We start from the raw sequence: 27,277 nt of genomic DNA, 5'->3' as shown, positions 1-27,277 counted from the left end.
TCGGAGGTCGTGGCCTTTAGCTCCGCCCCTCCGACTCGGCGTTGAATTTCATCAATTTCACGGTCGTGCTTCTTCAGCGCGGCCGACAGTGACTCCCAACGGTTCCTGGATTCGACGATAAAGGCATCGATCTTCGAGTCAAGCTTGGGAAGCATTTCTGCAAGGCTTGTTACTGTTGGTAAGTCCCCCGGGGCGGCTGTGGACGCCTCTGCTGCAGCTGGAGAGGGTGGGGGAGGGGTTCCTGCTTGCTGAGAGCTGCGGGCTCCCTTCCCTTTAGTCATTTTTACTTAGGATTAAATTGTTAAATGTAATATTACACAACTAATTAAATTACACAACTATTATAAATGATTTGGTGAGCATGGTAGGGGGTAGGTGACCCACTGTACCCAAGTCTTGGGAGGAGCACTATAGACTCAGTCTTGCTGGGTCGCCGCCATCTTGGATCCCCCACCGAGCTATACTTAAAGTTGACAAGGTACCAGATCCAGATGAGATGCATTCAAGGTTATTAAAGGTGGTGAGTGAAAATTGCAGGGGTGCTGGCTGTAATCTTTCAATCTTCCTCAGACACAGGGGAGGTATCAGAGGACAGGAGAACTGCAGACATTATTTGCTTTTTCAAAAAAAAAGGTGATCAGGATAAACTCAGCAGATACAGACAGGTAGAAGCTTTTGGATGGCGTAAAATTTGGATGTGTTGTAAGCTGTGGATGACAAGGGAGATCTCCAAAATGTTATCAGTGAGCTGAGGTGAGTATGTAGGAGAGCACCCTTACCTTTATGAATACGGACATAAAGCATAAGAACAAGGAGGTTGTGCTGAACCTATATGAGATAGTTGTTAAACCTCAGCTTGAGTCTGTGTTTACTTCTGGATGCCAAACTACAGGAAGAATGTGAATGCATTGAAAAGTGTAGAAGGGACTTATAAATAAGTTGTTTCAGGACTGAGAAATTTCAGTTACAAGGATAGATTTGAATGTTTGAACTGTTCTGCTTTGGTCCAAGAGGCTACAAAGATATCTGATAGATATTTTCAAAGTTCTGAGGGGTCTGGATAGAGGAGGTAGGGGAAAATCTCTTTTCCCCCTTGTGAAAGGATACATGGCAAGAGGACACAGGTTTGAAGTGTTTTGTAAACATAGCAAGTATATAACTTTCTCTAATTTTTGTTCATGGAATATCATGTTGCTGGTTAGGCCAGTATTTATTGCCCATCTTTATTTGTTCAGTTGGCAGTTAAGAATTACCCATTTTGCAGTGGGTCTGCAGTCACATGGAAACCAGACTAGCTAAGGCTGGCAGATTTCCCCCTTTTAAGGGACATTAGTGAAATAGATAGGTTATACGATCAGCATTAGGCCAGATTTTTATATTGAATTTGACCATGTGCCATAATGGGATTTGATTCCACGCCCCCAAAATTTTAACCTTAGATTCTGGACCACTAGTCCAATGATGTTCGTGCTGTGTCACTGCTTCCCCACTTTCTATCACAGTGGGTCCTTCGGGCTTGGACCACACCGTGTTTAAGGCAGGTTCAGTTGATTCATTCAAAAATACACTAGTAGCTATTTGAATAGAAACAAGTCATAATCTTTTTTAGGTAGCCAGCGTAGATGCAAGGACTGAATGGCCGCCTCCTGCACCTGTGATTCTGTGGAATAGAATAAGTAATTCAATTTTTATTTTTTTTAGTTTCTAATAGTACCAAAATTATTCTACATATTAGAAGAGACACCAAAGTGATGATTTATGTTAATAGGAACGTTTGGCATGATGTTAGATTAGATTAGATTAGATTAGATTAGATTAGATTACAGTGTAGAAACAGGCCCTTCGGCCCAACAAGTCCACACCGACCCGCCGAAGCGAAACCCACCCATACCCCTACATTTACCCCTTACCTAACACTACGGGCAATTTAGCATGGCCAATTCACCTGACCCTGCACATCTTTTTGGACTGTGGGAGGAAACCGGAGCACCCGGAGGAAACCCACGCAGACACGGGGAGAACGTGCAAACTCCACACAGTAGTCGCCTGAGGCGGGAATTGAACCCGGGTCTCCGGCGCTGTGAGGCAGCTGTGCTAACCACTGTGCCACCATGCCGCCCACTGTGCCACCGTGCCGCCATCATGTTACTCTTTCATAATTCTGCCAATTCATATTCTTGAGCTATCTGGACTACTAACCTCAAAATTAGACATTTTGATGAAAAAGGAAAATATACAACTAATCTGAAATGAAACCAAAAATTTCGAGAGAGAGCGAGAAAGTGGGCAGAGATGATGTAGTGTTCATCACTAAGGAGTAGGTGCAGGAGGAGCTGAAAGGTCTGAATATGGATAAATCGCCTGGACTGGATGGACTACACACCACAGTTCTGAAGGAGATAGCAGAGGAGATTATGGAGACATTGGTGGTGATATTTCAGGATTCATTAGAGTTGGAAAGGGTCACAAAGGACTAGAAAATGTAACACTCGTGTTCAAGAAGAGGAGGAAATTATGGGTCAGTTAGCCTGATCTTGGTCATTGGTTAGATTTGAAAGTCCATGATTAAGAATGAGATTGCAGAGTGTTTGGAAGTGTATGGTTAAAAATAGGCGGAGTCAGAACATCATCTTCATGGGGAAGTTGAGCTTGACAATCTTCTTAATTCTTTGAGGAGGTAATGAGCAAGTTAGACAAAGGAGAGCCAATGGACATGATCTATTTGGATTTCCAGAAGGCCTTTGATAAGGTGCTGCTGCTAAATAAGAGTCCAAGAGTTGGAGGCAAGGTACCGTCATGAATAAAGGATACGCTGACTGCCAGAAGATGGCTGCTGATGACTAATGGAGTTCCATAGGGGCCAAAGTTGGGACCACAGCTTTCACATTATATATTAACTGTCTGGATGAATAAACGGAGGGTATTGTTGCAAAGTTTGCAGATGAGATAATGATAGGTGAGGGACAAGTAGTGTTGAGGTGGGGAGAATACAAAAGGGCTTGAACAGGCTTGGAGAGAGGGCAAAAAGGCAGATGAAATACAGTGTGAGAAAATGAGGTTATGCAGAATAGAGGTATAGACTACTTAGTAAATGGGGAAAGACTTTGAAATTCTGAAGCACAAAGGGCTTGGGAGTCCTAGTTCAGGATTCTCTAATTTAGCATATGGGTTCCGTTGGCAGTTAGGAAGGCAAATACAATGTTAGCATTCTTTTTGAGAGGTTAGAACACAAGATCAGGGATGTATGCAGAAACTATATAAGGTTTTGGACCGATTGGATTTGAAATATTATGAACAGTTTTGGGCCCCATATCTAAGGAAGTATGTGCTGGTGTTAAAGGGACTCCAAAAGAGATGTATCAGAATGATCCCAGGGATGAGGCCTTGTCTTATGAGGAGCGGATGAGTATTCTGGATCTGTGCTCGATGAAGTTTAGAAGGATGAGGGGATTGGGTATGATTTGAAACTTGCAGAATACTGAGACACCTGGATAAAGTGGACATGGCAAATGTTTCCACGAATAGGAGAGGCTAGGGCCTGAGGACATAGCCTCAGAGTGAAAGAATGACCCTTTAGAAGTAAGATGAGAAATTTCTTCAGCCAGAGGATGGTGCATTTGCGGAACTCTGCTGCAGAAAGTTGTGGAGGCCAAGTCATTTGAAGTATTTAAGATAGAAGTGGGGTCTTGATTAGTAAAGATTATAGAGTGAAGGCAGGAGAATGAGTTTGAGAAACATATCAGCTATTAAATGGCAAAGCAGAGTCATACCAAATACCCTGATTCTGCTCCTGTATCTTACGGTCTAATTTTGGAAATTAATGGATTGGGCGGTATTCTTGGAGATGAAAAACTAAGAAAGTGAGGACTGCAGATGCTGGAGATCAGAGTCGAGAGTATGGAAAAGCACAGGCGGTTAGGCAGTATCCGAGGAGCAGGAGAATCGATGGTTCGGGCATTAGCCTTTCAACAACTCCTGAGAAAGGGCTTATGCCCGAAAGGTCAATTCTCTTGCTCCTTGGATGCTGCCTGACCAGATGAGAAACTAAGCGTGTTTCAGGTCTTTGGTTTTCTGTCATAATGATAGACAAAGGAATCATCCTTCTGTTGTGCGGACAAGACACCTATTTTGAAGTTTCATTATTTGGCTGTAACGCCTTTGTTTGTACACCTATGAGAATGTATCCCATTATGAATACTTGGCTGAGCACAACCTAATTTATTCAGCTCTGGGTATTGTTTATGCAACTGTGAATATAACTTTGCCTTGACAGCTTTGAGTTATCCAACAGAGCATGAGACTTTGAAATGCCCATTTTCTTATGTGACGTTTTTCTGAGCATTTCACTGAAGTACAAGGGTATAATGTACAAATTCATGCTTACAGATCTACTTAAATTTTCTGAGCACATAAATGGTAGAGTTAATAAGCTGAAAACCAGTGGATGTGGTTACCTGGACATTCAGAAGACTTGTGACAATTTGCATGGGATTTGGTATAGTGTACTGACATGGATAGAGCACTGGTTGGCAGATAAGAAACAAAGATTAAAAATAAACAAGTTTTTTTTTGCAAGTAGCAGTCAGTGACTGCTTGGAAACTGCAGGGATCAGTGTTTGCATCCAATCTTCCACAGTATATATTAATGATTTAAATGAGGGAACTAAATGTAATGTCTCCTAATTTGCAAAAGACAAAGCAGGTGGTTGGATGAGCTGTGAGGAGGATGCAGAGGTTTCGCTGTGATTTAGACATGTTGTATGAGTGGGCAGATGAAGCACGATGTGGATAAATGTGAGGTTAAAGTTAGGAATGGAAAATAAGGCAAAATATTATTTGAATGGGAAGAGGGAGGTGTACAAAGACCTGGATGTCCTTGTACACTGGCTGCTGAAAGTAAGCCTGCAGGTGCAGCAGTTGAAGAAGACGACAATATGTTGGTGGTCTTCATGAGAATTTGAGTACATGAGACAGGATGTCTTGTTACAGTTGTGCAGGCCATTGGTGAGACCTGAAGTATTGTCTGCAGTTTTGGCCTCCTCACCTGAGAGGATATTCCGGCTATGGAGGGAGTTCAACAAAGATTCACCAGGCTGGTTTCTGGAATGGTAGGACTAATGTATGAAAAGAGAGTGAATGTTCAGATTTCACTGCATCATAGAGTCATGTACACAAACTCCATTTAAAAGTCGTAGTACTTTTCTGACCTTCCGATCAATGTAGGCATGAGTGCATCTTCCCACATTGGACTCCAGCTGCCAAATATTTACCATCTCATTTGAGCCATCTAAATCTATTTGTGCACGTTTTAAAATTTCCTCTTGACAACTTCTTTTCCTGCCTATCTTCAGCCGCTATACATTTGGTCCCTGATCCAACTCATTGATATAGCTTGTAAACAGTTGTTGTATATGTCTGTCATTTGCCTTTGCAAGTCCACATGTGCCATTTCCTTCCCCTCAATAACTATTTCTATTACCCCTTTAAGGACTCCAGAAATTAGTTAGACACAATTTTCCCTTAATAACAAATCCATTATGATTCTTCTGAATCAATCCACGTTTTTCCATGTGACTATTAATTCAACCCTGAACAACTACTCTTTACCCTACCAGTAACCAAAGTCAAATTGATTGGTCTGTAATTGATGTGTCTAACTTTACAATGTTTTTTGAACAGGGGTGTAATGTTTGCAATTCTCTAATCTTCCAGCACCAACCCCAACTACAGGGAAGACTGAAATATTATGACTGTCTCTGCAATTTCCACACTCCTTTCCTTCAATATCATTTAGTTCTGATATCTTATCAATTTTAAGTACAGACAGCTTATCCAATAGCACCTACTCATCAAATTAAGTCCTTTCGTGACTGTGTTTCCTTCTGACACCATGGCTTGGGCAATATCTGCTTTGCAGCTAAAGACAGGGAGCAAGTATTCATTTAATATCTCTAGGCATAACTCTTGCCTCCATATGTAAATGCCTTTTTTGACCCTTAATTGGCCCAATTCTTCCTTTTACCATCCTTTCACAATTGATGTGCTTGAGGAAAACTTTGCTTTTACATTGGCTGCCATATTTTTCCATAATCACTCACATTTGTTCACCCCTCTTTTGAACCTTCTGTATGATACCCTCATAAAAAGATTTTTTCGTTAACTTAATCTTTACCTTGCTTTTCATCCAGGCAGCTCTCGACTTTTGTTCTTACCTTTCCACAAAATGAGGCGAGTATTTATCAATGAAGTAAAAATTTAGCTATCCAAACAGAAACTCCAGCCCAAGCTGCAGTTAAAGGATCTTTGGAAGTGTTCTCCTTTTGGAGAAAACTTTCAGAATGCTACGCTGTATGTTTTGGCAGCAAAGTGCATGGTAGAAGATGGACCATTCTGATCAGTCTTCAGTTCTGAATCATACTGGCCCTAATGTACTATCTTGAAGTGGGGTATGTAAGAAATCAAATTAAGAAGGAAGAATTGTTATTTACAGAGATGTAGAAATCTTCTGATGGAGTTCAGCTATTAGCTGATCACTGTTCATTTTTTTGAATGCATAAACTAAAAATGGATTGATTCTACTGAAATAATTCTGTGGGGAAAAATGGTAGCATTGTGACACTATGGCAGGCATAATAAGTAGGCACATAATCAAGTAAATTGTGGCTGTAATTCGTTTTCTCAATTTTTTTATCATCCTTTGTCTTTGGTCTAATTCCAATGACAAAAGAAATTCTAACTCATTGCGCAAAGAATCCTTATTTTATAGCTCACCTCCTACCATTCTTGCCAGCTTTTGAAATTTGTTCTACTTCTCCTTTTCCTAAATCCATTGCCAAATTGAGTGCTCTTAAAGGTATACTTTTAAACTTCAGCCTGGTGTGTTTAGAATTATTATTTTAGCCTGTTCCTAAATACCCTAGCACTGATGACAAATCCATTTGAGAAATGAAGATTATGGCAACTGACCAACTTTAAATGAATTGTTTCAATCCAGCGCAACTGATGCACTATGATAACATGTTTGTAATTACGATGGACAAGATTTTCTCGATGCCAGAGTTTGTCTGGGATCATAATATCTCTGAATTATTTCAGCTCTGAGGAGTAGTAATTGGCTGGAGTCAGTTTTTCCGTCACTAACTTAGGTGGAAGTCCTGTCAACAAGCACTGCTGGCTATGTGGATTGGTCAGCAGCTCTGTAGACTCCACAAAGTCACTGAGAACAAAACTAGGACAAAGGTTGCAGCTATTTCCCAGATTCGAAGTCTAGGCCTCCAGATAAGGTAAGTGCAGGGAGTCTCCAGGCAGTGAGTGAAGAGGAGTGGGTGGGTGTTTGTGGGGTAACCAGGATGAAGAGACCATTCATTGGAAGCAGCGGTTGGCCTTTGACAACACCCACCTAATGTGGAAAGGAGTCAGTTAAGCTGTTGGGACCATCTGAGCCACCACTACTACTCTGATAACAGCCCCTAGAAAACTGATTTAAGGCAATAGTCTGAGTGTAGTCCTCCCTGCATTTGACATTTGTAAAGCTTGGGAAGTGAAAACAGTGCAGATTTTCAGATTTCAGATGCAGGAAGAACTGATTACTTTTGATGATCAACAGAAGTAACATCCAAACTGAGCAGCAAACCACATGAGTGGCTTGTAGCTTTCTGTCATTGTTGTACTGACTGGTCATTGCTGATAGTCATTCCAGTTGAGTGTTTCATCATTCCTTTCACTTCATTCAGGAGGTATTTGAATAACAGAACTAATATTAGGGATTCATTCAATAAATAATGGAAACAGTTGCATCATGTGCCATTGGGTTAATATTAACAACAATCTTGGTTTATCAGTTGTTTTAAAGGAAATTTTATTTAATAGCTATTGAAGGAATTTTATGTTTAAAAAGAATGTGCATTGTTCTTAGAGAAAATTAAATCTAGATTAAAATTGGCTCCCAGATGCCATTCAATGGAATGTACTATTTGAGTAGAATGTATCAATAGTTTAAAGCATGGGCTGGTTGAGCACAACTGACATGCTGCCTGTTGCAAATGTTTTGACATATTATTTGATACAGTCCACCAGTCATTGAAGCATACAGCTTACATGTGACAGAATGGAACTGAAAGTGTTGTATCACAAGACTTGTGTAGTAGACAAAATGTCTTTCATGGCTTGACAGCAGCATCCTCTTTGTGGAGAAAACCTCTGTGTTCACTGTAAAGTAGCAGCATAAGATAGTCAGCTTCACTAGTTATTCAAATTTCTAAACTCTTTTCCCAATCCAGGATAACCTGATATAGACTGTTGGAGCTGAAGCAAGACATAATCTGGATAGAGCTTGCTTTTATCTCATGATGAGTTAGAACAGGATTACTAATCTACATGATCCCCTACATTATGCGTAGTCTGAATTGTACAAGTTTCTTTCATTCTTAACTTTTAATCTGTATGTGGCACAATATCACCTTTATAGACAACTGTACTATAAACAATACCTGCTTAAAACAGACCCATATTGTACTTGTTACAAATCTTCTGGGTTCTCCTCTGCAATCAACCAAACGCTTACATTCAATGGTCGCTGTATATGTTGGGATTTCTACAATTCCAGACGCTACAGAGCTAATCTCATTGGTAACCTCATGAATACGTCCCTAGCCAACTATTCACTGTGTAAGCTTGATGCTGACCAAAGATGTATCAAAGTTATCCTGCATGATGATGGCTAGCTTGATCAAACTGTCACTTACTTTGTATCTCAAATTCATAAAAGGCCTACGTTTACCTCTCTTAGCCCTAATGGTATCCAATCTACCTCAGATTATCCTGGAAGATGAAAATATCTTCTGATGGACAAAAATGTGAACAAAAGGGTCTATTGCTGCTAGCTTTTTAGTCAACACAAATGGTTTTCTATATTAAAAGGTTGCTGCCATCAAGCCAAAAGGGTCATTTGCTAAAACAAATTAATAATAAGTTTGGAATCACTGTGATGTCAGCTATGAAAACTGAATGTCCCACTATTTAGTAGAATGTTTCAAATGACATGTCCCCTTGACCATTTGCATTGGGCAGCATGTTGATTGTGGTCAACTAGCCTGTGCTTACAAGTCTTAGAACAGTATGTCCACCATTAGATGATGCTGCTACAAGACATTTATTTGTTGTAAAATCTAGACTGCGGGAAGCATTAGTCAGGCTCGCTATCTGACGTATTTGCAAATGCTAGAAGTTTTTTATTAACATGCAGGTCCTGTTTTATGTTAGCAAAAGGAATTTTTATACGTACTACACTTTTTTCATTAGGAAACCCTTCAAGGGGTCATGTAGACATGACAATATCCTGATCAATCAAAACCTACCTGCTAAATAATTTGGTGTCCCATTTTTCAAGTCTGTTTCTTGCATCCTAGTCCTAGTGAGAGCAAGATGAGAAACTTTGAGTTGCGTTCTTTTTGATGTAATAATTTCAGTACTATAAAGCAGTTACTTAAAATAAAGCAAAACTTGCAAAGCCTTGCATTCAGATCTATTGATTTTAATATTGAAATCAGTTCAGGAGATAGAAAGCACAATGAAGTTTAAGTTATTGAAGTATTTTAATCTTCTTTCAAAAGGTGACTAATTAATGCTGGCCTTGAGATTAATATACAGCCCAACAGTGTGATTCTTAGATTGAAACAAGTATTCGAACTGATTTACCAATTGATCTTTTTAAAATTTAAAAATGTATCTTTAATATATTCAATGACGGTCTCCACAACCTTCAGTGGTAAAGAGCTCTACAAGTACGCTATCCTTTTAAATAATTTTTCCTCATCTCAGCCCTAAATAGTCTACCCCGTATGGTGAGACTGTGTCTTCTGGTTCTAGACTCCACAACCAAGGAAAATGTCCACTCTCTTCATAGTCTCTCCATCTGTTAGACTTTTATACATTTCAATGTGATTCTCTCCCATCGTTCTCAACTTTAGGAAATACCAATCCAATCAAATTCCCCTATCCTCAGGGCAGTCCTGCCATACCTGGTATCAGCTTAGTGAACCTCCTGTGCAATCCCTCTGTCACAAGTATGTTTTCGATAGGGATACCAAAACAGCATGCAGTACTCTGAATGTTGGCTCATCAAACCCCTGTATAACTGCACAAAGACATCCCTATGAATGAATACTGGTCCTCTTGCAATGATGGCCAATATATCATTTGCTGCACCTGCATGCCTACTTTCTAAATAAGAACATCTGGATCCCTTTGTACATCCGCACTTGCTAATATATCACCATTATAAGTAATATTCTACCTGACCTTTTTTAAAGTATCTTGACAGACTGATCATGTTGTTTAATATTTAATGCTTAATACATCAAGAGCTAGTGGAACTATATTGAAAACATAGTATCTTGCAAAGTAATGTATAGAAACTGACATCTTTAAAAGATTTCACCCATAAACTATTCTGTGAAATCTTCAATAGGATGCTAATTTTAAAAGAAAATATTAAATGGTCTCTTGTATTTGAGAAAGGATAGAAGATTTGGGTGGCATTTCTTAGACATTAAATACAAGTAGCACAATTATCCATTAAATCTCATTGTACCTTTTTTGCACCCACCTCTTCTGAATTGTCAGTTGAGCAAAATTCTAGTTTGGATACTTGGTCTGTGATACCCAGTTTAAATGAGGTGATACTGCAGTGGGCATCAATACCCTTTGATTGGAAAGAGAAAAAACCACATTGTTTCCTGTTCTTGATGGCTATTGAGTGAACCCTTTTGGCACCAGGCCTGTACTGGTATTAGTTGAAAGACCAAACTGGCTAGTCTAAGTGTGTCCCCATTTCAGTTAAAATATTAGCTTTGCCAGTTCTGTTAATGATGAAATGTATACATCCATAAATTGCTGCAAATTGGAAATCACTCATCAAGCAGCAATCTGGGTTCAAGCCAGTTATTAATATCTGCTATTGTCATTAGGATGAAAGTTGTGTGTTTTATGTATATTAATTTTTAAGAGTCTTGATTAAAGTGAACAAATATGGGTATTGGTTTGTTTTTGTGAAGGCGTTTTAAAAATTAATCAGGTCAAGCTTTTGGAATCATGATTTTAAACCAGCTACCTGAATTGTTACTGGAAATTTGCTTATACTGTCAAGGTTTATGCCGAGTGAGAAGAAAAATCGTAAACTTAGCAAAAGCTAGGATGTGCAAGTCTTTTATTTTAGTTTTGTGCAAAAGCTTTTGGTCAGTTCGAAGGAGGTCTGACTGGCCTCAGCAAGAATGGTCTTTCCAAGAAAAGGAGATAGTTCTGAGTAGCTAAAGGAATGTTTGTTCAGTGAAAGAGTTCAGTTTATGAAACTTTCAGACGTGAGTATTTGTTATAACTCTGCAGATTCTTAAAAGACTGAGAATGTCTATGCCGTCAGTTGTGTGAGGATTCATATAAGAGGTCTTCCTAGCTCATCGGACTGAAACTGAGAGAGACCCATTTTTCTAATTTTTATTTCTGGTTTTTGGATAACTGTGAAGTGATAGTGTGGGGGAATTTTGTTTTACTGTGTTTTTTGAAATCTTTCAAACTGACATACATTAAATAGGGGAAAGTGAGAACTACAGATCAGAGTTGAGAGTATGGTACTGGAAAAGCGCAGCAGGTCAGGCAGCATCCGAGGAGCAAACTGAAATACATAGCTTGATTTGTCTTTTTTTTTACTACTTCTGTGTACTAAATTTCTTTTAGTCAAAACCCAGTCTGTAGCCTCATGTGTTTGTTTTTGCATAAGATATCACTTTTTAAATGAAGAAACAAACAAACGTATGATCTGTCACACATGATTTCATTCAGGGATTTGAGTTACCAATAATTGGTACATCAGCTGTGACCATAACATAGTTCCTTAATATATTTCTCTCATTCAGTGCTTAGGGTAACACTGGGTCTTAGTTTATGAAGTAGGTTCTTAGGGTAACACTGGGTCTTAGTTTATGAAGTAGTATGAATAAAATATAACATTTTATTGAAATAAATGATGGTTCAATATTTAAAGCAGGTATCTGCAGTAGTAACTATGCTGCCATTATAACATGAAAAAAATTTAAATGGACTTAGTTGGAAAATCTCAATCATTGAAATATTTGATTTGTTCAAAACTGAAAATATAATAGATGCAGGATAATGGTTCTGTCTCTGGAATTGGAAGAGAGGAATAAATGTGGCACAGCAGTCTTTGTCTCACTTCTAAGGAAGAATGGTATCTTAGCTTGCTATGTTTTGGTGACTGCTAATGGTTGCAAAACTACCCCATAATGTGTTGCAATGATGATTTTATAATAGGTTTTTCCTCCAAATCAAATGATATGATGAAATATATTATCTGTGCCATGCATTGCCAATCACTAGGTTAGTCTCATTTGATCTCTGACATATTGGTTTTGTGGCTTGAGCTAAACCACCCAGAAAAGGCAAGAGCAATGTGAAATGATGAGCAATGAATGAGTACAGATTGTTTTGTTACAGAGTGAGGGAAGCAAGATTGTGTTCCGGTAACATGGCAATAGAGTACAGCTTCTGAGCATGGGACGTGTCTGCATAATCTGCTTTTCTTTTTTATTTTAATCACCTCTTGTTGAAGAGCTTGGTCATAACAGTGAGTGAGCCGAGTGCGAACTCGAGTGCACTCAGCCATGATAGATGGCTGCTGAAGCAGAGGCATGTTTGGATTCCTGGCGACTTCTGCATCTGGTGCAAATTCATGGAGGTGGCAACGGAGGCAAGTTTGTACCAGTACAAGACCCAGCATCACTGGCAATAGCTGCATTGGTGAGTTGGGCCCAAAGCGGACTCATGATGGTGCCAGAGTCCAGTTTGGGCCAGCGTGGTACCTGGCAGCATCAGTGTCTGCATTGGCAGAATCTAGCAAGGACCCATAGTGGCGAGGATGTTGTTGGAGGCAAGATGATGCCGTAGAGTGGCTATTTTCATTCCAGCAGCAGTGGCAGAGTGAAAGGGAATCATGCATTGCCAGTAGGTCCATGGTCTATGACAGAGCAGTTAATGAGAAGGATTGCAAAGTTGAATTATTTTTCTGCCTTTACATTCTATATTTTGGTTTTTTTTTTAAGATGGTACCAGAGAGTGGTGACATTATACAGCACTTTTCACTGCATTTTGTAACAAAATACACGTGACAATAAATAAATCAAAATCTGTTCTGTCCTATTTTGTGTGGCTTAAGTAGCTTTGTCTGTGAGTTGCCATGGAACATATGACTTCCTTTAGAAAAGTAGTCCCTGCCATGGATGAAAATGTGAAAAGATCGTAACCAAACAATTTCTGTGAAATGCAAAACACTAGTCAGCATAACAAGCCGTTACTTCGCCCATAAATGTGGAAGTGTCCCAAGTTCATTACCCACTTTGTGCTTAAATAATTGATCTCAACCATGACAGCAGTGAGGGTCTTGCAATTGACCACAATGATCCTGGATTAAAGAGTGAAAAATTCCTGCTCCTGAAATTATCAAGTGACCATTGCTTTTAGTGCTCACGTACATACCTGTCTCTCCCAAGATGAAGTAGTGTGCCACTGTGTAAATGATTGCTTTTGGGCAAAGTACTCTAAGTAATAGGCACTTGTGTAATTCTGATCCAGCAGGAGGAAAATCTTGCTGGAGAAATTTTAAATATTAATTAAAAACATTATTCATTTTTGCAAATGTTATGAATACTTTTTATTAATGCATGGGTGCATAACTGTATGTTAATGTCCTGCACTTTAATTGCATGTTGATAAAATTAAATTGTGTCCAGAGTTGACTGGAGTGTTAAATATTATTTGCAATTTGATTTAACTCGAGTATCTTAATATATGTTGTTTATTAGTTTGTTTTATGCTTTTCAGTGGAAGAAATACTGGTTTGTACTGACTGACCATAGCCTGCGTTACTACAAGGACTCAATTGCTGAGGACGTAAGCATTATATTTCGAAATTATTCAGAAATTAGTTAAACTATGCTTACCGCCCTGAGCTATATTTGGGAGCTCTTATTATGTGTGTACGTTGATTGCCCTTTTTGTGAGAACCTGGACAGAGAAATGAAGAGGTAAAGTCTCATTGCAGAAATAGATATTAAGCATAATTTTAGCTTTTGGTGACGTAGTAAACAGATCTATACTGCATCAGGCCTCAAAGTTTTACAAACTCTTCTTTCCACCGAATTTCAGCTGTAATGTTGACAATCATTTAAATCCGCTATAGTAACGATTACGTGTTGAGAATTCCTTCTGAAGCTGCTTGCAAATTAACTTGTGTCTAGTTGTAGTTAATCTGGGAAAACTGTGTTTTTGGTAACTGTTCCATGCTTAACTGCCCTTGGATTTACAGTCAGTATTATTAACACTCCTTTACTACTAAATCCGTGTCTCAGTTATCTGCACGTATTGCAGTACAAACATCCATTTTGTTCCTGAATGACAGGAAATACATATAGCTGTGGAGCAATTTTAAGAAAACCACATCAACTGCAGTTCAGGGTAGAAGGGTCAGCAGTAGTCCTATGCGGTGACCTATTTTCCAACTCTTTGCAGAGCTTTATATTTGTCCATTTCTGGCCTCTTATCCATCCCCTATTTCCCATCGTCCTACCATTGAGAATATACCTTTAGCCACCTCAACTGTAAGCTCTAGAATTCTCTGCCTGAGGCACTCCACTTCTCCATTAAACGATTTGAAAAATGTACTACTTCTATCAACTTTGAATCCATTTTTGCATTATTACACTCCTGTGAAGACCTTGGAATGTTTTACCATGTTGAAAATGCTGTGCAAAAAAAGTTGAAGTTGTTAAGCTGTACCAATACTGCTGCTTTCAGAATAAATCTATAAGAATGAACTGAAAGGATGTGAATTTATTTTCTTTACATACCTTGATTGAACCTTTTCAATCACTGCTTGAACTTTCTAATTTTACTTATTTCATTGCCTTGTACTGGCTAGTTCTATTATGCTGAATTACTGTAACAACTAGAAACTGAAACACCAGGTTTTTTTTCTCTTTAGAAGTGTGAAAGCCAAAACGTTCTCACTAAATTCACTGAAATAATTCCTGTATTGGAAATCTAAAATATGAAAGGAAATTGCAAGATGTACAGCACGGAAACAGACCCTTCAATCCAATTCGTCCATGCCGACCAGATATCCTAAATTAATCAAGTCTCATTTGCCAGCACTTGGTCCATATCCCTCTCAACCCTTCCTATTCATGTACCCATCCAGGTATGTTGTAATTCTACTAGCCTCCACTACTTCCTATGGCAGCTCGTTCCATACACGCACCACCCTTTACTTGAAAAAGGTTGCTCCTTAGGTCCCTTTTAAATCGTTCCCCTCTCACCCTAAACTTATGCCCTCTAGTTTTGGACTCCCCCCACCCCAGGGAAAAGACCTTGTCTATTTACCCTATCCATGCCCCTCATGATTTTATAAACCTCTGTAAGGTCACCCCTCAGCCTCCAACCCTCGAGGGAAAACAGTCCCAACCTATTCAGCCTCTCCCTGTACTCAAACCCTCTAACACTGGCAATAAATCGTTATAAATCTTTTCTGAACCCTTTCAAATTTCACAACATCCATCCTATAGGAGGGAAACTATAATTGCGCACAGTATTCCAATTGTGGCCTAACCATGTCCTATATAGCTGCAACATGACCTCCCATCTCCGATACTCAATGCTCTGACCAATGAACAAAAGCATATTAAATGCTGCCTTCACTCTCCTATCTTCCTGAGATTCCACTTTCCAGAAACAATGAACCTGCACTCCAAGGTCCCTTTAGTCCGCAACGCTCCTCAGGACCTTACCATTAAATGTACAAGTCCTGCCCTGAATTGCTTTTCCAAAAACAGCACCTCACATTTATCGAAATTAAACACCATCTGCCATTCCTCGGCCCATTGGTCAATCTAAACAAAATCCTGTTGTCCTCTGAGGTAACCACCTTCACTGTCCACTGCTAATTTTGGTTTCATCTGCAAACCTAGTAACTGTACGTCCTATGTTCACATCCAAATAATTTTATGTAAATGACAAAAAGCATTGGACCCAGCACCAATCCTTATGGCACACCACTGGTCACAGGCCTCCAGTCTGAAAAGCAACCCTCTACCACCACCCTCTTCTCCCTTCGAGCCAGTTCTGTATTCAATACAGTTTTCCTGTATTCCATGTGATCTAACCTTGCTAACCAGTCTACCATGAGCAACTTTGGTGACAGTGACCACAATTGAATTATGTTTGCTTTAGCCACAGGTATATAACACAGAGCAAGAGTTATTGCTGGGGGAAAGGTAATTTAGATGCAATTAGGCAAGATTTTAGAATGCATAGGATTGGGAAGGAAACTGCAGGGCATGGGCACAATTGAAATGTGGAACTTATTCAAGGAACACCTACTGCGTGTCCTTGATAGGTACGTACCTGTCAGGCAGAGAGGAAGTGGTCGAGTGAGAGAGCCATGGTTACTAAAGAAGTTGAATCTCTTGTCAAGAGGAAGAATACAGTTTGTGTTAGGATGAGATGTGAAGAATCAGGGCATTTGAGAGTTATAAGTTAGCCAAGTAAGACCTAAAGAGTGAGGCAGGAGGGGACATGAGAAGAGGCAGGAGGGGACATGAGAAGTCATTGGCAGGTATGATCAAGCAAAACCATAAAGCTTGCTTTAGGTATAACAGGAATCAAAGAATGACGACAGAAAGATTAGGGCCAATCAAGGATAGTAGTGGGAAATTGTGCGTGGAGTCCGAGGAGATGGGGAAGTGCTAAATGATTATTTTTCGTTAGTATTCACACTGGAAAAAGACAGTGTTGTCGAGGAGAATACTGAGATACAGGCTACTAGACTAGACGGGACTAACATTCACAAGGAGGTGGTGTTAGCAATTCTGGAAAGTGCGAAAATAGGTAAGACCCCTGGGCTGGATGGGATTTATCCTGGGATTCTCTGGAAGACCGTGGAGGAGATTGCAGAGCCTTTGGTTTTGATCTTTATGTTGTCATTGCCTCGAGGAAGAGTGCCATAAGATTGGAGGATAGCAAATGTCCACTTGTTCAAGAAAGGGAGTAGAGACAACCCTGGTGATTATAGACCAGTGAGCCTTCCTTCGGTTGTGGGTAAAGTGTTGGAAAAGGTTATAAGAGTTGGGATTTATAAGCATCTAGAGAGTAATAAGTTGATTAGGAATAGTCAGCACAGTTTTGTGAAGGGTAGATCATGCTTCAGAAACCTCATTGAGTTCTTTGAAATGGTGACCAAGCAGGTGGCTGAGGGTAAAGCAATTGATGTGTATATGGATTTCAGTAAGACATTTGACAAGGTTCCCCATGGTTGGCTATTGAACAAAATACAAAGGCATGGGATTGAGAGTGATTTAGAGGTTTGGATCAGAAGTTGGCTAGCTGAAAGAAGACAGAGGGTGGTGGTGATGGGAAATGTGCATCCTGGAGTTCAGTTACTAGTAGTGTACCACAAGGATCTGTTTTGGGGCCACTGCAGCTTGTCGTTTTTGTAAAAGACCTAGATCAGGGCGTAGAAGGATGGATTAGTAAATTTCTGGATTACACTAAGTTCGGTGGAGTTGTGGATAGTACTGAAGAATGGTGTTACAGAAGGTCATAGATAAGCTGCAGCAGTTGAAAATGGAGTTTAATGCGGAAAAGTGAGAGGTTATTCACTTTGGAAAGATCAGCAGAAATAGAGGGTACTGGGTTAATGGTAAGATATTTGGTAGTGTAGATGAGCAGAGTTCTCAGTGCCCATGTACATAGATCCCTGAAAGTTGCCACCCAGGTTGATAGGGTTGTTAAGAAGTCATACGTTGTGTTAGCTTTTTATTGGTAGAGGGATTGAGTTTCAGAGCCCCGAGACCATGCTGCAGCTGTATAGAACTCTGTTGCAGTCACACTTGGAATATTGCACACAGTTCTGGTCACTGCATTTTGGAAGGATGTGGAAACTTTGGAAAGGGTTGAGAGGAGACTTACTGTGATGTTGCCTGGTATAGAGGAAAGGTCTTATGAGGAAAGGCTGAGGGACTTGAGGCTGTTTTCGTTAGAGAGAGGAAGGTTGAGAGGTGACTTAATTGAGACATGCAGCATAATCAGAGGGTTAGATAGGTTGGACAGTGAGAGCCTTTTTCCTCAGGTGGTGATGGCTAGCATGAAGGGACATAGCTTTAATTTTGAGGGGTGATAGGTATAGATAGGAAGAATGTCAGAGGTAGTTTCTTTACTCAGTATAGGGGTGTTGGACGTGCTGCCTGAAACAGTAGTAGACTCACCAACTTTAAAGCATTAAAATGGTTATTGGATAAACATATGGCTGAAAATGGAATAGTGTAGGGAGTAGATGGACTTCAGATTGGTTCCACAAGTTGGCACAAGATCAAGGGCCGAAGGGCCTGTATTGCACTGTGTAATGTTCTATGTCATATGAGGAACATTGTTGAACACCATACTGAAGTCCAAGTGGACCATGTCCACCACTCTGCCCTCACCAATCCTCTTTGTTACCTCTTCAAAAACTCAAATCAAGTTAGATATGATTTCCCAAAAAAAGCCACATTGACTATCCCTAATCAGCCCTTGCCTTTCCAAACACTTGTAAATCCTGTCTCTCAGAAATCCCTCCAACAACTTGCCCACCACCAATGTCAGGCTCACCAGTCGACAGTTCCCTGGCATTTCCTTACCACCTTTCTTAAATAATGGCATACGTTAGCCAATCTCCAGTGTTTTGGCACCTCACCTGTGACTAACAATGGTCCAGATATCTCTGCAAGTACCCAGCAATCACTTTCTTAGCTTCCCACAGAGTTCTAGGGTATGTCTAATCAGAACCTAGGGATTTATCCACAATGTGTTTTAAGACCTCCAGCACCACCTCTGCAATATGGACATTTTTCAAGACATCACCGTATTCTGTATCTTCCATGTCCTTCTCCACAGTGAACACTGTTGCAAAATACTGAGTTACTATCTTCCACACCTCCTTCAGTTCCACACATCGCTTTGTCCTTAATGTATTTATAAAATTCCTTTGGATTCTCTTTAACCCTATTTGCCAAAGCTATCCCATGTCCCCTTTTTGCCCTCCTGATTTTCCTCTTAAGTATACTCCTACTGCCTTAATACTCTTCTCAGAATTCTCTTGATCTATCCTGTCTATGCCTGATATATGCTTCCTCCTTTTTCTTAATCAAAGCCTAATTTCTCTAGTCATCCAGCATTCCCTATGCCTACCAGCCTTGCCTTTCACCCTAATTGTCTCTGCACTCTAGTTATCTCATTTTTGAAGGCTTCCTATTTTCCAGCTATACCTTTTATCTGTGAACATCTGCATTTGAAAGTTCTTGCCTAATACCATCAAAATTGATCATCCTCCAATTTAGAACTTTAAATTTTAGATGCTGTCGATCCTTTTCCATCACTGTTTTATAACTAATAGAATTATGATCGCTGGCCCCAAAGTGCTCCCCCACTGGCACCTCAGTCGCATGCCCTGCCTTATTCCCCAAGAGTAGGTTAAGTTTTGCACTTTCTACAATAGGTAAATCCACATACTGAGTCAGAAAATTTTCTTGTACATACTTAACCAGTTTCTCTCCATCTAAACCCTTAACATTATGGCAGTCCCAGTCTGTTTGGAAAGTTAAACTCCCCTACCATTACCACTATTATTCTTAAAGATAATTGAGAGCTCCTGACAAATTTGTTTGTCAACTTTCTGATGACTATGGGGGGGGGCGGGGAGAAGAGTCTATAGTACAATCCAAATAAGGTAACCATCCCTTTCTTATTTCTCAGTTCCACCCAAATAACTTTCCTGGATGTATTTCCAGGAATATCCTTCCTCGGTGCAACTGTAATCCTATCCCTAATCAAAAACGCCACACCCCCTTCTCTCTTGCCTCCCTTTCTGTCCTTCCTGTGGCATTTGTATCCTGGAACCTTAAGCTGCTAGTCCTGTCCATCCCTGAGTCGCTTTTCTGTAATTGCTATGATATCCCAGTCCCATATTCCTAACCATGTCCTGAGTTCATCTGCCTTCCCTGTTTGGCCTCTTGTATTGAAATAAATGCTGTTTAGTTTATCAGTACTATCTCATTCACTGCTTTGTTCCTGCCTGCCCTGACTGTTCTTGATTTGCACCCTTTCCCAATTGTACCAGTCTCAAACTGACTTCTTTCCTCACTATTTCCCTGGCCCCACTACCTCCAACCTTAGTAGTTTAAATCCTCCTGTGCAGCTCTAGAAAATCTCCCTGCCAATATATTAGTCCCCTTCCAATTCAGGTGCAATAAGCCCTTATATATGTCAATTCTACCCCAGAAGAGATTTCCATGATCCAAAAATGTGATTCGTTCTCCCTTGCACCAACTCCTCAGCCATCCATTCAATTGCTCTAAGCTCCCTATTCCTACCCTCACTAGCTCGTAGCACTAGGAATAATCCGGAGATTATTACCCTTAGGGCTTCCTTTTTAAACTTTTGCCTAATCTCCTATATTCTCCCTTCAGAATCTCATCATTTTCCCTTCCTTATATTATTAATTCCAATATGTACAATAAGCTCCTGGTCCCACTCCCCTTTGAGAATATTCTGCATTCTCCCCGCGATATCCTTGATCCTGGCACCAGGGAGGCAACACACCATTCTGATTTCTCTCTATCAGCCACAGAAATATCTGTCTGTGCCTCTGTCTAGAGAGTTCCCTATCGCCATTAATCGCTTGGAACTTGATGTACCCCTTGTTACATTAGATCCAGTCTTGGTAACAGAAACTTGACTGTTTGTGCTACATTCCCCTGAGTCCATCATTCCCTACATTTTCCAAAACAACACTCTTGTTTGAGATGGATAGCCACAGGAGACTCATGTGCCTGCTTTCCTCTCTTACCTTTCCTGGCAGTAACCCATCTACCTGACTCTATCTCCCTTTCTATAACTGCCATCCATCACACCCCCTATCTCCTGTAAATTCCTGATAGCCTCTAACTGCTGCTCAACCGATGCAAGCGATCTGATAGGATTCACAACTAAACATTCTTCCTGCAGACATTATCATCAGTAACGTGGAAATTCTCCCTAATCTCCCATGTACGACAGGCAAAGCGCATCACTCTATTAAAGGCCATCTTTGCACCTTAATAATCTACAGAAAGTAGCACAATCTTACTGCTCTAAAAAAAACACTGCTCCAGGCTAACTTAGTACCTATGTTTTATATTTTTAAATTTTAATCAAGAGACCGATCTTAATAAAACATATAACCAAAAAAAACCCACTCTCCTCACTCATTAAAAAAAATGACAGCAAGGTTACACTTAAAAACCATGCACGCAAGGTCAGCTGTGAATTTCGCTGTTTTACTTAGATGCACAATTACGTCCAGAAGTACTTGAACTCAAACAGCAAAGGCAGTGGCTGTGCAGATTTGCTGCTGTGGCAGACAACCTAATAGATTTCTCTCTCTCTCACCATGTGGTAGCTGCTTTTGTTCTCTTCCTCCTTTTTAAAATGCCATTGTTTTGATCTTTACCCCCCAAAGTTCCAAAACAATGCAACAGCTTATAAAATAGTAATTACTGCTCCTGGAATTTGAGGAACTCACCTCTAACATCTAAAATACCTCCAAAAAGGAGCAGCTCTTACAGCCACAAATTTTCCCTGTCCTCCATCTTTGATTACCTAGAATCCTTGTGATGAGAGAAAGTATGTTTGGCCTTTCATTAGAACTGGGAGACTTTTAGTGGTGAACACTTTAGACACGTGCATTGCTTTGGAAGAATAAAAGATCTGTGATAGACTGTATTAAATGCTTGGTAATCCCCCATCAGTATATGGCAAATAGTGCAGTCTGTTTACCTGGGGTCTGTGACCCTTCCCTTCCACCACATTTCCAGGTGATGGGAATCTCTTGTCGGATTTTTGGTACCATTCCTCCCTGCTATTCTGCCTTTACATATTTATATCTTCCAGACCCTCCTTTTTTCTTTGCATCTCAAGTTGCATACTCCCTTTGTCTTATATCATCTCTGTTCAATCATTTAAGTCCTCTGTTGCATAATTCCCCTCTTTGATCTTTTGCCTTTTATTGACTTGGAATTTGCTGGAAGCTGTTCACCTCTAAATTTTTCATTCCTCAAGAAAGATCAATGTCCTGATCATTGGGCCAAATTTGGGGAACCTCGTTCAGCTTTTTCTGCACCATTCATCTCAAAACTTTGGTGTTGTAACTTGCTGAAAATTTAAACCAATAATTGTAATGAGGGCAACAAGAAATCTGGCCACTGAATGACCAGGACCAGCAGTCCATTAGTGTTTTTTTGTTAATGCTAAACAATTTCCCTATAGACATGCTGTGTAATCATGGTGCAACTGGATCTAATATTTTACTCTCACCTGTTTCTAAATTGGCTGAAATATGAAATATATCAATGGATCTTTCAGCAGTACTAGTTTTCTTTTTCATATTTACCCTTGGAACTGGAGATGAACAGTTATTTGACTGCAGCTGTCAGGGTGCAAAGGGATGCTGTCTCATTATCTCAAAGGCAGTGTCAACCTGGTGTTGCACTCTTTAATTTAGGATTTATTTAATTTGTTGAAACTGAAAATGGATTCTAAAATAAAATTACAGTTGTAAAAACCTAGAAGTACTACAGTAGTTTAGCAGCAGCTGCTCTGAAAGAGGTTCACATGACCATTTAAAGTTTTATTTTAGTGTTTACCAGTTAGCGGTATGCCGGTCAGTTCTTTGCAAAGGTATTTGGTAATGCAAGCTGATTTCTAATCTGAAGATTTTCCATTTGTTAGTGTAAATTTCCATAGAATAAGGCTTCTTTTGAATTTTTGTATTGAAGTATTTAATGGACGGAAGGTTTACTTGAGTTATTCTGGATGACAATTCAGAGCTGTCTTAATTTAGAAAATATGTATTTGTTCTTCATTTGCTGCCTTCCAAAGCAGGAGATAGTATGCCTTATTACTAAAAGTTTGGCAATGAGCTGATTTTAAAGGAGGTTGAAGAGTGGGCTTTGAATTTGGTTCATAGCTGATGAGGATACTCCACTGGTGGAAAGGGGAATAGGAGAAATGCAGAGCCCTAGGAAGGTTGTATCGAAACATGAAGACTGCTTTAAAGCAACTTTAAAACAAACAATATAGGCTTGGATGAGTAGAGGCAACTCCTCAAGGTAAAGTGCGGTGATAAATCATTCATAATAACACCAAGTACAAGGCATATTAAATGTCTAGTGTTTGAGATGCATGGTTCAATTTGGACTTCAATTCCAGCAAAAAAATCTCATTAGTTGTCAAGAAATTTAATTCAGAAAATGCAAGATCTTGGCGAATTCTTGTCAATATTGAAGCTGGAGGGCCAGACCAAGAAGGATTTGAACAGGAGGATGAGAATTTTTAAAATCAGGATGTTGTCCTTTGTAACTTGTAAAATGAGCCTTGGTACTCGTTAGAATACGGGCAACAGAGTTATGAATGGCTGCAATTTATTGACTAGTTTCCTGGCTTCCATCCTCAAGGAAAGCATTGGGACAGTAGAGTCTGGAGGAAACAAATTGAGGGTTCAGCAACAACTAAGAGTCAACCAGCAATGGAAATGGAAGGCCTTTGTCATGGAGGGCATGGCATTTTCATACAAGGTCAAGAAGGATTATCTGGTTCAGCTCTGATTAGAAATTAGCACATACTGAAAAATTATCCAGTAAAATTATAGCTTTACATTGTTCAGCCAAGGTTTTTTTTGTGCATTTGGTTACTCAAATGAAAATCTGCCATTAATTTCTGATTCACCCCAGGTTGCCAAGTTAATTAACCTATTTTGTTTTCCTCCACATCTGCCACAGGCATCAGATTTGGATGGTGAAATTGATTTATCTACTTGCTTTAATGTAACTGAATATCAAGTCCAGCGCAACTATGGCTTCCAAATCCATGTAAGTTCATGAGTTTAAAATGACACTGAAAATTCCCTCTGACTTGACATGTCTTCCTTCTGCAACCTCTGCGAAATTATTTATGACTTTCACGAATTTCTAATTGCGTCTGTAATGTACTTTCATTGTAATTTGCTTTTCTGTATATGATAGAATTAAAAAATGATACAACAGAGAAGTAAATAATTGTACTTAATGCATCTGTGCTTTGAAGGAGCAATCCAACGAGCCCATCTCTTGTCCTACCCTATTGGCTTGCAAACCTTTCTCCTTTAGATATTTATCCTGTGTTTATCTGAAACAAACACAGAAAATGCTGGAGAAACTCAGTGGTTGTGACAGCATCTGTGGAGAGAGAAATAGTTAAGATTTAGAGTCCATTATGACTCTTCAGAAGTCGTTAACGTTGAATCCAGCCTGACTCTTCAAAGAAATTGACTTCTGAAAGGGACTCATACTGGGCTTAAAATCTATAACACTCTTTCTCTATCTACAGATGCTGCCACACCTGCTAAGCATTTTGTATTTGTCTAACCAATTCCCCTTTTAAAAGCTATTATTGAATTTTGTCATTCAGTTTTGTTTTATTGTCAGTCGGCATAAGCAGCCATGTGTTGAGACTGAACTAGAATTCCTTTTAACCTTCCACCCACCTGTCATACCAATTTGCTGCTATTAGATTTAATCTTTTCTTGGAATAATATATCTCATTTCCTCAGATCAATCTGCTGTTATGCTGTGAGTAATAACAGTGTAAGACTAGCTTCTTGTGTGTTGTGATACTAAAGCCGCATCAGCCGTTCTCATACTTGGTACATGAATTAACAGAGTTAGCTGATCTCACCTTCATATAAAGTGAAATAGAAATTTCTGTGCTGTATATTCTGATTCATTCCAACTTGTCTGTGCTGGTGTTTAGTCCATAGAGTCTGTGTGTTTGGAATGTGGATATTCCTTCAAGCTTCCATTTAAGGGCAGCTGGATAGTTACAGTCGGGAGAAAGAAACAGCAGTATTTACCAATAGAAGAGATGGATCAAAATCAGAGGACGTTTCATGCAAAGAAAAACATTGGAAAAGGATGATTTGACTGGTCTATTTGTGCTGTAAACACGGTATAATTTGATGTAATCTGCTTCCACCACCCATTCAGGTAGTGCATTCCTGACCATCACAATTCACTATAAAGAAATCTTCTAGCTTTTGTTTCTACCAACAATCTTAAACGTTCACTCTAGTTACTGACCATTCTGTGACTGGCAAAAACATTTCCTATTTATTCCATAATTTTGAGCATCTATTAAATATCCTTGTCCTTCTAAGAAGAGTAGCCTCAGCTTCCCTTGACTCTTAACATATTAAGTCCATTTTTAGTAAATTTTTGCCAGTCCTTTTGATGATGATGACATCCTTTTTAAAGTATAATGCCAGATTTGGACACACTATTTCAGCTGAAACTGCATACCATATGCGTACCAAGAGTCGCCCCTCTGGTTCCCTTTTATTCTTTAACCTTATTTTAAGACTTCGTGTAAATTCTGTGCTTTTGTACTCTGTCAATGAGTTATAGAGTCCTACAGCCCAAGTTAGTCGACGCTGGCTGAAAGGTCCGTCAAAGCTTAACCCCATTTTTCTGCACTTGATCCATATCCTTCTAAAACTTTTCTATCCATATATTTGTCCAAATGCCTTTTAAGTGTTGTTAGTGCACCTGCCTCGACCATCACTGCTGGCAACGCATTCCATATGCGTACCAAGAGTCGCCACTCTGGTTCCCTTTTATTCTTTCCCCTCTAACCTTTAACTTATGCCCTCTAGTCCTTGATTCCCCAATTCTGGGAAAGCTACTGAGTGCATTCACCCTATCCATACCTCTAATTATCTTATACATTTCTATAAGACCCCCCTCAGTCTCCTATGCGCTGAAGAAAATAGTCCTAGCTTGACCGACCTCTCCCTATAACTCAGACCCTTGTGTCCTGGCAGCAGCATTGTAAATTTCTGCATTTTTTTTTCCCAGTTTAATAACACCCTTCCTATAGCAAGGTGATCAAAACTGAACACAGTACTCCAAGTGCAGCCTCACCAACATCTTGTCCAACTGCAACATAACTTTCTATCTTCTGTACTCAGTGCCCTGACTGACGAAGGCCAGTGTGCCAAAAGCTGCTTTCAATGCTGTGTCTATCTGTGACTCCACTTTCAGAGAACAGTGCACCTGAACTCCATGGTCTCTCTGTTTCACTACACTCTTTAAGGCCCTACCATTCACCTTGAAACTCCTACCTTGATTTGACTTTCCAAAATGCAAGACCTCTCACTTTTCTATATGAAACTCCATTTGCCATTTCTCAGCCCGCTTCCCCAGCTGATCAAGGTCTTGCTACAATTTCTGCGGACCTTCCTCACTGCCCACGATACCCCCTAATTTAGTGTCATCTGCAAACTTACTAATCATGCCTTGTACGTTTTCATCCAAATCATTGATACAAATAACAAACAGCAATGGTCTGTCCTGGACTTTCAAAGCTTTGTAGAATTGTTTAAAAAATGGTGGTCAGGTCCCAACTCTGATTGATGTGCATGATTGACATGAGGCTGTTGGTGGGCTTAAAATGTAACCAAACAACTGGGACAAATTCACAGCGATCCAAGGCCAGTCTTTTCAATAGCCTGCTACAACATTTGGTCCTCTCTATAGCTGCTTTTGATCTTCCTACAGAGGTTACAGATGAAATTTCACGTCAATCCCCATAACTAGGTGAGCACCATCTCAGCCACTTTGTACCAATGTAGAAATCCATTGAAAATATTAATTTGCATCAGGGCACGTCACTGATTAAAAGACTGAAGCATTACTCCAGTTTTCCCACCCCTATCAGAACTGAGTAAGATGCAAGCACCGTCATTTGTAATGACATGAATACTTATACAAATCAGGTTTAAAGTGTTTCTGCTCTGGATTAAATAGCACTCACTTGTTGTAACTTTCTCACTGGAAATTATGAGTGGCCCCTTGCCTTTCTATTCCTCAGATAATGGAACAGTGGTCACTCTGTCAAGAATGCATGACTTAAAATACAATTTGTGAATCAGGTTTACTTAACAATTCCTTTATATCCATAAATGAGGAATAAAGCAGGAGAAACCTAGCAGATTTAGTAGCATCAGTGGAGAGAGAAACCGAGTTAACATTTCAAGGTGCATATGACTCGTAGGGGTTGAGTCGTGATCTTTGAACTCTGTTTTGTGGAAGAGTCATATTTGACTTGAAAT

At 39.7% G+C, this 27,277-nt stretch overlaps 1 protein-coding gene across 1 annotated transcript in view; it reads left to right on the top strand.

The window, feature by feature from the left end:
• LOC122562338 overlaps positions 1-27,277 on the top strand; it is a 410,892-nt gene that overhangs the window by 304,335 nt on the left and 79,280 nt on the right. Inside the window, exons 12-13 of the mRNA XM_043715214.1 lie at positions 13,891-13,959; positions 23,913-24,002. Coding sequence (XP_043571149.1) covers positions 13,891-13,959; positions 23,913-24,002 — 159 coding nt within the window. The remainder of the gene's footprint in view (positions 1-13,890; positions 13,960-23,912; positions 24,003-27,277) is intronic.

The sequence above is a fragment of the Chiloscyllium plagiosum genome, chromosome 24 (assembly GCF_004010195.1).
Source record: "Chiloscyllium plagiosum isolate BGI_BamShark_2017 chromosome 24, ASM401019v2, whole genome shotgun sequence".
In the NCBI taxonomy this organism is placed as follows: domain Eukaryota; kingdom Metazoa; phylum Chordata; class Chondrichthyes; order Orectolobiformes; family Hemiscylliidae; genus Chiloscyllium; species Chiloscyllium plagiosum.
Note: the sequence above shows the minus strand (reverse complement) of the source record. Positions and strands in the feature narration are given on the sequence as shown.